Genomic DNA, 15,607 nt, shown 5'->3' on the forward strand with positions numbered 1-15,607 from the left:
TATGCATAGTTCAGCTCAGTGTCTCCCCTAGCGCCAGCCTGCACTTCTTTGAGACCCAGTTTTCACTCTGAGAAATACTGCCCTACAGGATAAAGAGGCCCATGCTGCATTTCTTTGATTCCCTAAAATGGTTAGCCCCATAAATAAACCAGTGGTATTAACTGGGTGCTTGTTCCATAGTACATCCCTTTTCTTTGTCACCCTGCCTTTGTCCTTCCTAACTGACCTGTGGTTTCTTTCTGCCGATTTTGCAGGATCCTGTTGCCTGGCCTGGCTCACCGGTTCTTGCCCAAGGATCTAAACCCTGAGCTGCTGAAGCATCTGCAAACAATTGCAGAAAAGGGTGAGACTTTCAGTTTCCTGGGTGCACCATGATCAGCTTCTGGTGTTTTATGGGTTCCCCACCCTGGTGTCCTTCAGATGCTGTTAGACTACAACTCCTATTTTCACTGGCCATGCTAGACTTCAACTTCCTTCAGCCTCAGCCAGTATGGCCAATGGTCAGAGATTATGGGGATGGTAATCCACAGCATCCACAGGGCACCAGGCTGGCTGCCACCAGTGTAAATGTTCTGCCATGTACAAACACATGCTTTTTACACACAGGCACCATTTTGTCCTCCCAGCAACACTGTAAAATAGATTAGGTGGAAAGATAGTGAGTGTGACACCAAATAGCAGTAGAGTGGCTGTCTCCCAAGTAAATAAATTAACTTCACAGCTAGTTTGGGCATTTGAACCCTTAAGCACAGGGTTGGGGAACATTTCCCCCCAGCCACCAGTAGAGATGGATCACTCTTGTCAAAGGTCTGATCTGATTGCTTGCAGTGGATTCCGCCACCCTTCCATCATTCTCTGTTGGGTCGTCCTCCACCACCTGCATGAAATTAGAGCAAGGGCTGAAGGTTGTCCCCCTTTGCCTTAGTCTTATTTTCTAATCCAGGGGCAGGCAACATTTGGCCCTCTCAATGTTGACGAACTACAACTTTCACCAGCTCCCTTAATCATGGCCAATGGCCTGGGATGATGGGAGTTGTAGTTCAGCAATATCTGATGGGCCACAGTTTGCATCTGCCTGCTGTAATCACTACACCACGCTGGTTTTTGGTACGCTGATCAGTTTCAGGCTCACTTTGCTTCAGCAGTGCTCTAGCATCATTGTGATACCAAATCATTCACAGACCTATACATATTGGAGTTCAGTTGCATCCAAAGTACTTTTCAGTGCTGGGCATAGAAGTAGTGTATACATTGCCACTTTGCTCCCAACAGGAAATGCAAGTTCACACAAATGGTGGTTGCTGATTTCTCTCTCTCTCTCTCTTTCTCTCTCTCTCTCTCTCATCTTCAGGGTTATTCAGGAACTTTGTCTCCATGGATCAAAATGTCATTGAGCAGAACCTTCGTGAATCTCTCCCTAAGGACTGGGTCAGCAGCAACCCTGCTCCTGTATCTTGGTGCCCAAAGGAGTACCCAAAACAGCCCCCGCTTGAGTGGCTTTCTGCTTTCTGGAGTTTCCTGAGTCGCCATGCTCCCTCCCTGGCACCCTTCAAGGGATGCCCCCTGATACCGCTGACTCCTCTACAGAACTCCCACAGTGGAATCCAATTGGCACGGCTGCTGCCTCAGCCTACTCTGCTGTTCCAGAGCCACGAGGGGCGTTGTCTGCCGGATGAAGTGGCTGGCATTCTGGAGAGACTGGGATGCACTGTGGTCCGGAGCTGGCAGCCAGAATGGTGCCACCGCCAGCTGAGAGAGTACGTCCTAGAACCCACGCCTGGGAGTGTCTTGCAGGTCTTTGCCCATTTAGGGGTGGCATCCGTGGCTGGTCGCGTTGCATCTCTGCCCACCTGCCAGATCAAGAGCCTGAGTGCTTTTTTCTCCACGGCTGCATCGCTTTCCCCCAAAGAAGCCGAAGTCCTAACTGAGTTGCCGCTCTTCTTCAAGATGCCCTCCCTCCTTCCACCCACCAGGTCTGGCTTGGTGCCAGCCCAGCACCACCTGGCATTAGAGAAGAACCTGGTTCCACCAGTGCCCTCGGATCTGCTAACTCCAGAGCCTGTGCTGTTGTGTCATAATGAAGCTGAACGCCACCTGCTCTTGCTAATCGGGCAGAAGCTCCTGGGGACGCCTGATCTGTGCCTGCTGTGCATCAAGGCGATGAAGAAGGGGGCATATGCCAGTTGGGCACAGGAAGCCAAGCGGCTCATGCTGTGGGTGCTGCACAACGGGGACTCCCTCTTCAGCCAGAGCCAAGAGCTGCAAACTTTGTGTCGTGAGCTGCCATTCTTGGATTGCGGATCAGGAAGGTTGGGCAGGCCCAGTGATCTCTATGATCCAGAGAATCGCACCTTGCAGGACTTATTGGGACCTTGCCGCTTCCCCACAGGGCCCTTCCGGGAGCCAGCAGCACTGCGAACCCTTCGTGTTCTGGGCCTGAAATCTGATCTCAGTGCTGTCTGTCCAGCAGATGCATTGATGGCTGCGGATGAAGTTGGTCAGCTGCAAGAGGCTGCAGATGCCAGTGCCAAATCACGGGCACTCATCCGGGTCTGCAATGAGACTCCTCTACTCTCACGCTTCTCCTCACAGGAGCTGAAGCTGCTGCGGTCCCTGCCTTGGGTGCCTGCCACCAACGCTTCCACATTGGCGGCAGCTGGAGATTTCTTGGCACCTGAACTGCTTCGCTCAGAGAGGTATGCTGCTCTTGTCGGGCTGGTCATGGGACTGACTAATGCTTTTCGGCCAGAAGCTGCAAGAGAACTGGGTCTGGAGAGCTCTCCTCCACCAGAGAAAGTGATGGAGAATCTAGCTGCCTTGGCACAGGGATGTCACCCTGAGGAGGCCTTTGTGTTAACTACAAAGCTGCACAGCATCTATCGGCACATGCAACAGCACCTGAGGGACTTCCAGAAGCCACCTGTGGGACCTGTGGTGTGGAATGGGACTGGCTTCTCATTGGCTGCAGAGGTGGTGCTGGCCTACCCTGATGGCTTAGACCTTACAGCCTTGATGTCACGAGTGCCTCTGGACTTCCAAGGTTACAGCCAGCTGTTTGCAGCATGGGGGGTCCATAAGTTACCAAAAGAGGAGGAAGTGTGCCAAGCAATGCAGAAGTTGGCAGATCAAATCAATGCCCGACCACAAGGCGGCATGCATGCTGAACTGCTCCTCGTGATAGCTGTCCTGGACTGGCTGTGCGCTCGTGGCTACCATGGAGAAAGGGAAATGCCAGTGCCTGTGCAGATTCAAGGACTGTCCGGTTTTGTTCTACGCCCGGCCAGTTCTGTGCTGTACTGTGACATGGATCGGGCACACCTTGCTGAGCTGGATGGCGACCCACCTACTTTGGTGCATGAATCTGTTTCCTCTGCCACTGCTACCTTCCATGGTGTGGAAATGCTAAGCACACGGTTTTCAGGCTTGGAAGTGTTGGAGGCTCAGGCGTGGGGTCCTTCGGAGCCAATCACCCTCCGGATCCGTAACATCCTTCGTGAATACAGCCAGGATGCAGATGTGTTCCTGGAACTGCTGCAAAATGCTGAGGATGCTGGCGCCCAAACTTGCCGCTTCCTAGTCGATCTCCGTGAGCATAACGGTACCACTGAAGGACTCCTGGACCCTGGCATGGCTGCCTGCCAGGGCCCCGCACTTTGGGCCCACAATGATGCGTTCTTCACCGAGACAGATTTCTCCAACATCATCCGTCTAGGTGCAGCTACCAAGGAACGGCAGGATGACAAGATTGGTCGCTTTGGGCTGGGCTTCTGCACTGTCTACCACATCACTGATGTGCCCTCTCTTCTCAGTGGCCACACCATGCTCATCTTTGACCCAAACATCACTCACCTTCGGAAGCATATCCGTAATTCAGGCCAACCAGGCATGCGTCTCACATTGAACCGGAAAGTCGCCGCTGGATTTCCTGAACAATTTCGACCGTTCAGAGGAATCTTTGGCTGTCAACCTGGAGATGATTACCAAGGCACGCTCCTCCGCCTGCCCTTCCGCACTGAGGAGGAGGCAGAGAACTCTCAGATCTGCTGTGATCCGTTTGGACCCAGTCGAATCAAATCCTTGCAAATTGGTTTCCGGGAGATGTACAAGTACCTGCTGATCTTCCTGAGAAAAGTGCAGGAGGTGTCACTGACCCACCTTCCTCATGGTTCCAGTTCCCCAGAAACCACCCAGCCATTAGCCACAGTGAGCAGGAAAGCACTTGTCAGGATGGGTACGTCCACTATTGTGCAGTTGACAGCAACATGGAAGTCGAGTGTGGTCACCAGCCATTACCTGCTGCACTCCTGCTCCGCTCAAGGAGAAGCCCTTCAGGTCTTCAAACAGGGAAAAGAAAAGGATGTCCATTTCTCGCCTCCTGTTGCTAGCGTTGCTTTGCCCCTCTGCCCCGCCACTGCTGCTGGAAAATGGGTTCCAGATGTAGATGGTTTTAAGGGCCGTGCCTTCTGCTTTCTACCTCTTCCTATTGAAACTGGACTCCCGTTGCATCTCACGGCAGTCTTTGCTGTGCAGAGTAATCGCAAAGGACTCTGGGAAGCTACTGAGAAGGGGAAATGGAACAAGGCGCTCTTACGGGATTCCGTGCTGGGTGCCTGGCTTGGAGCACTGTCCCTGCTCCGGGACATGTACGAGGAAGGATTGCTGGAGGACTATGAGTACCATGCTTTCTGGCCTGACGTGCGCAGTGCCAAGCACCCATTCAGTGAAACAGTCAAGGCCTTCTACCAAGCCTTAGTCAATGGTGTTGATGGGGAACAGCCAGTTCTCTTTTCTGATGGACAGCGATGGTGCCCAGCCCAGGATGCCTGTATCCTCAATTCTGACATTACCTGTCAGGAGCATCTGGAACCTATAGCTTTCAGGGTCTTCTCTTTACTTTTGCCAGAGCCAAAGATGGCGGTGTCAGTTCCAGATTGGGTGAAGATGAACTTCAGAGATTGCATCCAGGGAGATGTCCTGTTGCCAAACACCTACAATTGGGCACGATTCCTCTGTGAGCTTGTTTTGCCCAATCTTGCTCAGCTGGCAGTGCCTGATCGCGATGTCCTCATTCTTCGTGCTCTGGATATGAATGATGCTGGCGTGAATAAGGTCCTGACATCCTGGCCTTGCATTCCAACTGTCCCCAATAGTTTGCTGAGAAACATTAAAGAACTTGTACACCCAAGGGGCTGCGCTGCACCTCTCTACGCTCCTGAAGATGGCCGTTTCCCCACGGGCACAGGGTTTCTGGAACCAGAGAGGCTGTTGCGCTTGGAGCATCTTGGCATGGCCAAAGATTGTGTAGAAATGGAGGAACTGATAGCCCGAGCCAGAACTGTGGCAGCCTTGTGGAGTCATGACCCAGTCAAGGCCTGCCAGCGTGCTCGCTGCATCCTAGAGCTCCTTGAGGACCACCTGCAGGAAAGCTACAGCAACACTACCCAGGTTACTTTCAGAGACATTCCCTTCTTGCCAGCAGTACTACCTGCTAACCAACGCAAACTCTGCTGCCCCAAAGAGGTTTACTACCATAAGCTGCACCCCCTGGTAGGCTTGACTGAGCCTGTCCTGGACAAGACAGCCCTTGGTAAAGGCTTGAAGCTCTCCATGGAGCTAAAGGAATTCCTAGGACTGAATCGTCAGCCACCAATATCTACAGTGCTGACGCAACTGGAGGAAGCATCACGTAGTTCCAATGCCCTGTCCAGAACGGAGCTGGGAAACATAGCACAAATCTGCTATGCGTTCCTGAATAAAATAGTGCAGATGAACCCTCTGTCCAAGGTGGAGGTGTCCCAAAGGGCAAGGACATTCCCCTTTGTTTTCATGGACACTGGCTTTGTGTCAGTGTGCAGTGTGGCCCATTGCCTGTTCTTTGATGCTGCTCCATACCTCTTCCAGCTGCCTCAGGAGTACCAGAAGCAAAAGATGCTGTGGGAGTGTGTTGGGTTGCCTGCGACTTTCAAAGTGAAGGACTATGCCACTGTGTTGCAGACTTTGGCCAAGGAGGGAGCTGGACAGTCTCTTTCCAACGGGCACCTGGACCTAGTTGTCAGGTTGATCACTGTAGGGCTGGCCGAGGCCCTGCCAGAGGGTCAACAGTTGAGTCCTTATGAAGCCCAGAGTGTATTTTTCCCAGACAAACACAAAGTCCTTCGTCCATTGCCCAAACTCCTCTTTGATGACACACCATGGCTTCCACATGAGAAAGGGACCCTGCTCTGTCATGCCATGATCCCGCGGGAAATTGCTATGCGCTGTGGCATTCAGACCACAAAAGGTCGTGTCTTGTCACGCCAGCGGATTCAGGGTCTCTCTTCCTGGGCCACAGATTTTGGAGCCAAGGAAGAAATCTGTACCCGGCTGGCCAACATCCTCCGTGAGTACTCCTCTTCACAGGATGTGCTAAAGGAGCTGCTGCAGAATGCAGACGATGCTGGTGCAAATCTTGTCCACTTTGTCTGGGATCGGCGACAGCACCCGACTGGTCGCGTCTTCAGCAAGGAGTGGAATGAACTTCAAGGCCCGGCACTTTGCATCTACAATGACCGCACCTTCCAGAGGTGTGACATAGAAGGGATCCAGCGCTTGGGCTCTGGTGGCAAAGGTGGGAGGAGAGATGCTACCGGCAAATATGGACTAGGTTTCAATACAGTTTATCACTTGACTGACTGCCCTGCCTTTGTGACAGGGGACAGTGTTCTGTGCGTCTTTGACCCCATGTTGCACTACCTCCCTGATTCTGATGAGATCTCACCTGGTGGAAAGTACAACCTTGCTAAAGAAGTCAAAGACACCATCCGTGATGTTTATAATACCTTTTTACCTGATGTGTTTAACTTGGAACAAGGCACAGTTTTCCGGTTACCCTTACGTACTCCTGATGGTGCAGCCTCATCCCGTATCTGCCAGAGCTCTGTGTCAGAGCAAGACATGAAGAAAATTATGGTGGCTCTCATTGAAGAAGCCGACAGCCTTGTGATGTTCCTCAACCACGTTCGCTGCGTGGTCTTCTCTATAATAAGTGAGAGGGGAGGGACACCGAAGGAGGTGCTGCGGGTAGAGGCTGAAGGTGGTGAGCCTGAAAGACTGGAATACCAGAAGCGTCTCCAACAGGCTGCTGCAGCAGGTGGAATGGATGATGGCGAGCCAATGAGAGTCTTCTACAGAATGAAGGTGAAGAGTAGTATCTCCAATGTTTCCAGCAACTGGCTGGTAGGTAGGCAGATTGGGCTTGAGAGTGACAATACCGTGCAAAACATGGACTTGGCGTGTGGGGGTGTGGCAGCTTGTTTTGACGGACGGCCACCTGGTAGGGCCTTCTGCACACTGCCGCTTCTGGAAGAAACAGGCCTTCCCATCCACATCAATGGGAACTTTGCTGTGGACTCTGCTCGCCGTGGCTTGCGGAAGGATGATGGTGAAGGTGGTGCCAATACGTCCTGGAATAACTTGCTGCTGCATTGTCTCATTGCCCCATTGTACTGCCACTTGCTTTATGAGCTGCGCCGGGCGCTGAATGATACAACACTGCAGTTCCACTCCCTGACTGCATGTGAGAAGTGGCTGGAATCAAACTATTTGCAGTATTTCCCATTTGTGACAAGGGGTGTCCCCCCAGCATGGCAACAGCTAGTGACCCGTGTGTATGAACTGGCATACATAGAGCAGCTTCCCTTGGTCCCTGTGTACCAGAAGGAGATTAATTTCAAGTATGGATTTAAGATGGAAGAAGTGAGTGTGCACTGGAGTGCACCCAGACTGGGCCACCCAACCAGTGATCCCTATTTCCTGCAGTCTGAGATAAGTGAGGTTCTTGAGCTTACTCTTCAGAGTCTGGGCATGAATTTTGTCCCTGCCTTCCAACATTTGCAATTGGTACGCGACCATTTTGTCAAGGCAGGAGTTGATATCCTAACCCTCGATTCTCCTTCCCTCTGCTGCTTCCTCAAGAACCTGCCCAACTTTCTCCTGCCCTGCCCACTTCATCTGACACCTGTGAAGAATAGCTGTTACTGTTCTGCTCTCCTCGAGTTCTGCCTCAGTGAGCTTCTTCCTGATGACAAAAGCTGCCTGGAAGGTCTCCCTTTGCTGGTGACCCAAGATAACATGCTGAGGTGCTTCACTCAGCAGTGTCCTCCATACCATAGCAGTGTGCACAATCTTTTCCCACACCATAAGGACTGTTTCTTTGCCTGCCAAATTGATAGAAAGGCCAGGCAGCTGTTAGTACAGATGGGGTTTCTAAAGGATTTTACACTCTCTGATTCTGTGGCCTTCGTTAAGGAGATGCTGTCTTTGGACAACAGGGTCAGTACTGATAAAGGCCGGGAATGGCTCCGTGAATTGTGGGCTTTCTTTGAGAGACAGATCTGCATGACTGCAAATTCAGACACGATGAAAAATATGTTTGCAGAGCTAGTTTCCCTCTTCAAAGGTTGTGCCATGCTCCCTGTGTGTTGTGGCTGCACTAAGTTCTTGGTTCCCCTTGAGTCCCTCAACACGATAATGCCTGGTCAAGCAGGCACTGTTACTGAAATTCTCCACAAATTGGGGTTTTCCAAGTTGGACTCCTCTCTTTTGCCTCCAAAGCTCGCTGCACATTGCATTCTGCCATGTGTGTTGCAGATCGAGAATCCTACAGTAGTGCTCGAACAACTGGCAGCTCATCATGACCTGTGTTGGGATGCACTTGAAGGGTGGGAGTTCGAAGCGCTGTTGCGGTTCCTAAGCAGCCAACTGGAGACGCTGAAGAATGACCATGGATTGGTAAGCAAGTTGAAATCCTTGCCTGTGTTTAAAACACACCAAGGGAAGCACGTTTCGTTGGCTTCATACAGGAATATCTACATCTTGGAGTCCAAGATTCCAATGGAAACCAAGAACTTCCAGGAGCTTTATGAGGTAGATGAGAAGACTGTCCTGCTGAGCGATAGCTTGCTGAACCGACATCTCAGTAAGAGCTTGAGCATTGGTGTAATGAACGATTTGCAGCAGTTTGTACAGCAGCTTTTGCCTCGGCTGTCCCATCTTCCCGAAGCTCGTGTACTGGAGGCTGTGAGATTACTCCTCCTTATCAAGAGGCATTATCCTAAGGGATATCAGGACGAGAAAAAGACAGTGGTGACAACATTCCAGTCTTTCGCCTTCATCCGGGACAAGCAAGGTGTGATGCGTCCTGTGTCCTATTTTTATGAGGAGAAAATGTGTTTCAAGGAGTTGAGAATGGATTCTCTGTTCGTGCCACGCAAATTCTATGTCTCAGTGTGGCCAGAGGATATAAGGGAGTTGAAAGAGTTCTTACTTGATGTGGGCTTGCGGCAAGAGATCTCTGAGGAATACTTTCTAGTGTTGGCTACCCAAATTGCAAAAGAAGCATTGAGGGCTGGAAAACTGAAGGATGGTGCCCATGATCTTGATAAAAGGAGGAGAACACTCTGGAGCTACTTGCTTTCCAGTGAAACCTTCTCAGAGGCCTTCCTGGAAACAGTGTCCAAGATCCGTTTCCTATTGCCAAAGAAGATCTCTGAAGATCTGTGTTGCCTTCACTCGCCATACGTGCCGTGTAATACTCCTGTGGCACCCCAAGGTTCCTTGTTAACTGTGAAAGCAGACCTGGTGTGGACTTCAGCGGTCATTCTGCCTTCTGTTGAATATGTTGGGGGAAATGAAGAAACCATCCTAAAGCAACTGGGAGTGCTGCGCACCTTGCCAGCCCATTTAGTCTTGGAGAATCTAAGAAACGTATGCCAAGCACCATGTGACACTCCGAAAGCTAGGAAAACTCGAGAGGATGTCCTAAAGTCAGCTTATAGCTATTTGTCGCAACAGCAAACGTTAGAGACTGGCTGCTTAAAGGGATTCCCTGTGGTACTAGTGGATGGCGGTGAGGTAGCAGAGGCCCAAAATGTGGTGGTCTCATTAAAATACCCACAGGACTTCCGGCCGTATCTTTACAAGCTACCACCAAAGCTAGCTGCCTATATGGATGTCCTGGAGAAATTGGGAGTGGAAGATGAAGCAAGCATCCATCACTATGCCAGTGTTCTGGCCAGAATTCATGCAGAGACTGTAAGGCAGGCTAAACTGCACGCCAACCTCACCAAAACAGTGCTCAGGGCCACTCAGTTCCTCTTCCAGCTCTTAGATGAAGCAAAGGATCAAATGGATTTCTCAGAGCTGAAAGAACTGCATCTGCCTTGTGCTGATGGGAAGCTATATCCATCAAACAGCCTCACCTTTAGTTTTTACAAGTCTGGCCAGGAACCCCAGGGCTTGCAGGGCAAATTTCACTTTCTGATAGATCTCTCAATATGTGAGCTACCTTACGACAAGTATAAGCAGCAGAGGCTTCTGCATCGGCTGCCTGAAGCCTTGCGCCCCAAGAACTTGTCAGATATCACTGAAGAGCAGCTAGAAGAGTCCTCTCTGAAACTCTGTACCTATGGGGAACACTGTGAGTTCCAAAACTGGCTACAAGAACTACTCATGTCTTGCGAGTTCCAGCATGCTCTGGTTGCACTGCTTAAATGGCAGGGTGGGACAAAAGTAGAGGAAGTGGAATGCATGTTTGAAGGACACTTCTCACCGGAGCGGCTAGAAGTGGTTTGTTGTGAAAAAGTGTGCACAACCATGGTGTACAATTCGCAGAGTGTGGAAGGAACCCAGTGTGCCAGGACAGTGTATGTTGCAACAATGCCAGATGGCAAACTGCAGATTTACCTTGCACACCAGGAGAGCAAAGATGCACATTGGGGTGTGGAGTTCTCTGGCAATTTAGCCACAGAACTGAATAGGCTTTTAGGACAAAGATTTAGCCCGAGGGCCCTGATGGTCCTTCGGCGGATTTTGGTTTGCCAAAGGCCTAAGGAAATTGCTGAGGTGCTAGAGAAAAACAAAGTGCCCTTGCAGCTGCCAGCAAACCTAAATGCCTATATCCTGCCTCCTCCTGGAGAGGACATCCCTGAGGAATGGTATGACAGCCTGGACATGAGCATCCTCTACACCTTTCTGCCAGAAGATTATGTGGGTTACCTGGATTCTTCCAAGCCCAGAGAGCATTACCTCTACGCTGTGGTCCTTGAAGCCCTTGGGCCACGGCAGAGCGGTACTGGCCAAGTACACACATACCTTGTTGACTTGGGAGGAGGGCGGCATGCAGAAGTCAGTGCCTATGACCTTTACCATTTCCGGAGGAATAACTCTGTATCTGATCTGAGTAAAGCTGTGGTCTTGGCAGAAGGCTCCCCTGGTGCTAGCAGTACTGCAAGACCACTTACAAGTGGCAATTGGTACGAGAGGCCACTGAGTGAGATAAAGAAAGAAGTGGATGCCTGCTTGGCTGAAATTTGGAGCTTGTCAGAGGATGAGAGGAGGAAGGCTTTAAGAAGACTCTATCTGTGCTACCACCCAGATAAAAACATAGGTCAAGAGGATTCTGCCAATGAAATTTTCAAATACCTTAAAGACAAGATCAGGGAGATGGAGAACAATAGAACACCCAGTGGCTCCAGAGGGGGACCCAAAAGTAGAGGTTCCAACAAGAGGAGCTCTGAATTTTGGGGTGAATGGGACCAGCAAGCTCATCAGCATCAAGAGAGGCGTACAGAATTCACCAGGCAAAGATGGGGTGGGGGTGGAGGAGGAGGAGGAGGAGGAGGCCACTGCAACTACAACTTCTGGTCCTTTCATCAGAGAGGCCCAAAGTATTCAAAGGATCAATCAAAACTTCACTGCTTGGAGGAGGCCAGGCGCTGGCTAAGGCAAGCCAAGTGTGATCTGAAGGCGGCAGCCAGTAATGTTGGTCAGGGTAGCACTGAATGGCTGCTTTACAAGACTTACCGGGCAGTGGAGAAAGCCCTGACAGCAGTTGAATACTACCAGGGAGGTCGCTTTGACAGGAATCTGACTCTTCCAATGCTGGCTAGTAAGGTAGCTTCTTATGGACAGGAGTTGGAAAAGCTGCCTGATCAGATTGAGGAACTCCGGCAGCATGGCGTGGATGACAAGAGAACGCAGTATCCCAGCTACCACAATTCACCCACCATTCCCAATGAAGCTTTCCTTAGATGCAAGGAGAAGGAGGTGCTGCTTTTAGCTGGAGATATCCTAAGCGTGGTGAAGAAGTGGATTGGCCTAGAATGAGAGTTGTGAGGATTTTTTGGTTTAAAGTCTTGACTGACAATATATAAACATGGGCATTCTTGTAGCTGAAATATTTGGGATCAAATATTATAAAATGGGAGCGGGGCCTGTTTAGAAAATTGATGTCTCTTCAAATAATTCCTAACTCACTAACACTGTATCATGTGAGAAAACAGGACTAGATAACCATTCTTGAACAGTGACACTTTGTTACCTGTCTTCTGATATACAGAAAAAATAAAGTTGCTTTGTTGAGAAATAAAGAAGCTAAGTTATATGCTTACGTTGTACAAGCTGTGGCAGAGATGGGGAACCAATGACACCCCCCCCCCAGTAGGAAGCTGCTGTATACAGAGTCAGACCGTTGGTCAGTGCAGCTCAGTACAGTCATACCTTGGATCCCAAACACCTTGCAAGTCTAACGTTTCAGCTCCTGAACGCCACAAACCCGGTAGTGAGTGTTCTGGTTTGCAAACATTATTTGGAACCCTAACGTCTGATGCGACTTCCGTGGCTTCCAATTAGCTGCAGGAGCCAAGGTTCTGCAGGGGTCAGAAACCCTTTCAGGGCTCAATTTAAATATCAATATGGAATCATCACTTAACACAACCACTATTTACTTTTACTAATGAATTCCTACCCCACTTTTTAAAAACAAAACCCTAAGTACACAAGGCTACACTACTCAAAACCAACATAGTACAAAATACAATGAAAATTCAACCTTAAAAAGTAAAAATAACAATACAGTCAAACCTTGTTCTGCGTCCGCCTCCGTCCACTTTGGCGAATGTCCGCGGCAAGCCTGGAAGTACCAGAACAGGTTACTTCCGGGTTTGCGGCTTGCACAGAAGCTCTAAATCGCACCGTACATATGCAGATGTGGCGCTTCAATGTGCGTCATTTTCAGGTTGCAGCAAGGCCTCCGGAACAGATCCCTGCCATAACCCAAGGTTCCACTGTAAAACCAACAGCAGTTAAAAAATATAAAAGTTTTCAGGCAGATCACACAATAAAATGCTGAGTAGGAGTACATTAAGGAATGCTTAAAGGGGAGGATGTCACCTGGGAGAAACAGGTTATTTTAATGCTACTGAGCAGCAGTATAGAATCAAAGGGTATTAGCTATCCTTGCTCAATTAACCTGGAGTAAATACATGTTGTTTTGTGCAGCAAAAGTGCCAATTGCCTCTGGTTTTGAGAATGTAGTTAGAGAACAAAATGATGAGAGTTCAGCTTCAAAGGACATTCAGTCTCTGATTACTCCTGGATTCAGTCACAAAACTCTTCGTTTCTCCTGATGAAATGATTGTTGGTGGTAAGGAAATATAGGTATATAAAAAGGAGAATTCCTGGATGCCATGATCAAGAGGTTTGAAATCACAAAACATGCAGCAAAGTAAAATGTGGAAATAGAGGTTGTTAAACCTTTAAAATATGCCCTTAATTTAAAGTGAGTTCCAAAATGTCTCCTCAAGATGTTTTTTCCCCAAAGTTGCACTCTTTTCCTAGTGTAGAAAAAGACCATATGTTTGATAAGTTTAAAAAAATGGTTTACTTACAAACTCTCCAAAGGTCAGATTAATGTACTTTTCCATACAGCATTCAGAAAAAGTTGCACAGTCAGTAAAACCTGACTTACTTACAATGGTGAAAATCCTAAATTATTGGTATAGGAACTCGAGTAGCTTGTAAGAGCCATAGAGTCTGAGCTGCAGCAACCAACTCAGACCTCACATGCTGAGTTCATCAGGTAGACTGGAGGTTGAACCATATGATTGATCACCCAGTCCCTCCCAAGGTTAAGGACAGCTTGCTTTATGATCTCAATCCTTTTGTGTATTAATTAGACTTGGTTGTATGAGGCTGGTTATCTCACAAAGATCATGTACAGATCTATCAGCCATCATTCATTTTTTTGTGGTGTGGCTACAAATGACATGTTGGCTTGACCTTGAAGACTATTGAACTAACAGGAGGAAGTTACCAGAAAAAAATGCACCAATTTCCAAATTCTGCAAAAGGCCTCCAGCCACAATTCAAGATGCTAAATAGCTTAGGTCCAATAGAGTTTAGAGAACACCTAAGGATTTAGGAAACTGTTTTATGCTGAGTCAGACTACCATGCATTGTCCACACTGATTAACAGCAGCTATGCAAGGTTTCACATGGGACATTTTCATCCTTGCATGAGGACTGAAATGGGACCTTCTGCATGCAAATTACCACTGAGCTACTATAGCCCTTCCCTTCTTGCACCCTGTCCCACCAAGATACCTTAAGATCAACTGAGAGTGCACTCATCCATGGAATCCATGGAACTGCACTGCCTTCGAGACTCCCCTGACAAAGCATGTTTGTGTGTTTTAAAAAGCAACATAAATAGAAGCTGTGAGGGGGTTGGAGTGGAGACACAATAAAGCAAGCAAGGGAGTACAGTGGTACCTTGGTTCCCAAACGGCTTAATTGCCAAACAAATTGGCTCCAGAACGCCGCAAACCCGGAAGTGTTCCGGTTTGCAAACGTTTTTCAGAAGCTGAACGTCCAACTCAGCTTCCTCTTGAGTGCAGGAAGCTCCTGCAGCCAATCAGAAGCTGCACCTTAGTTTTTGAATGGTTTCGGGAGTCAAAACAGACTCCCAGAATGGATTAAGTTTGAGAACCAAGGTACCACTGTCTAAATTTTACTTAACAGTGTTTAGAAATTTTCTTAATTGCTTTATATGCAAAAGAAACACAAAGTGATATACAAAACAGATCAATACAAAAGTATATATTAATAACAAAATGAAAACGTGAAAATTACATTATACGATTTAAAAATCAACACTGACTGGGCAGTGATTGATTTTTTTTTTAATGAGGCTTTTTCACTGTCAGCCATTCTAAGTTGTCAGGATAAATTGTGCTGTAAATTTAATTTAATTAAAATATGAATAGATTAGAACAGAACTTTCCCCCTGTTTTAAACATATTTGCTTTGTTCTGGCATACAAGCTGCTTCAGGAGATTATTGATTGATTGATTGATTGTATTTATATTCCACCTTTTTCTCCAAGGAGCTCAAGGTGGAGACCCAGGATTGATGTTTCTGGCAGTAGCCATGCAATCTGTTCTCCCTTCCACCTTAATCAATCCCCACAACAACCTTGCTAGGTAGACTGGGCTGAGAGGCAGTGACTGGCCTAAGGGCAGCTTCATGGCTGAATGAGGATTTGAACCCTGGTCTCCCAGGTCCTAGTTGCTGACACTAACCACACTGGCTCTCCATTTGAGAACCTTATTAGTAAAGTGAAAATTATGTATAAATGGATGCTGACTGGGAAAGCCTGACCCTTATTGCAATAATTTCCTTCTCCCATATTCGCCTAGCTAAGGTGAATTAACTTAATTTCCCTGCCCCACTATGACAGGCAGAAATTGCCTCACAGAATTATAATGGCATAAGGAGCCTCACCTGTGGA

At 48.5% G+C, this 15,607-nt stretch overlaps 1 protein-coding gene and 1 long non-coding RNA gene across 3 annotated transcripts in view; one reads left to right on the forward strand and one right to left on the reverse strand.

Annotated features, from left to right (window-relative positions):
- Window positions 1-1,474, reverse strand: part of LOC128398630 (uncharacterized) — a 22,344-nt gene extending 20,870 nt beyond the window's left edge. The window contains exon 1 of the long non-coding RNA XR_008327181.1: window positions 227-1,474. This is a non-coding gene — a long non-coding RNA (uncharacterized LOC128398630). The remainder of the gene's footprint in view (window positions 1-226) is intronic.
- LOC128398628 (sacsin-like) overlaps window positions 1-12,410 on the forward strand; it is a 26,190-nt gene extending 13,780 nt beyond the window's left edge. For both annotated transcript variants that reach the window (XM_053359863.1, XM_053359864.1), the window contains 2 exons: window positions 255-343; window positions 1,352-12,410. In XM_053359863.1, the coding sequence (XP_053215838.1) occupies window positions 255-343; window positions 1,352-12,144 (10,882 nt within the window). In that variant the 3' untranslated portion in view covers window positions 12,145-12,410. The remainder of the gene's footprint in view (window positions 1-254; window positions 344-1,351) is intronic.
- Window positions 12,411-15,607: the final 3,197 nt, after the last annotated feature.

This window comes from Podarcis raffonei, chromosome 13 (genome assembly GCF_027172205.1).
Source record: "Podarcis raffonei isolate rPodRaf1 chromosome 13, rPodRaf1.pri, whole genome shotgun sequence".
Lineage (NCBI taxonomy): Eukaryota > Metazoa > Chordata > Lepidosauria > Squamata > Lacertidae > Podarcis > Podarcis raffonei.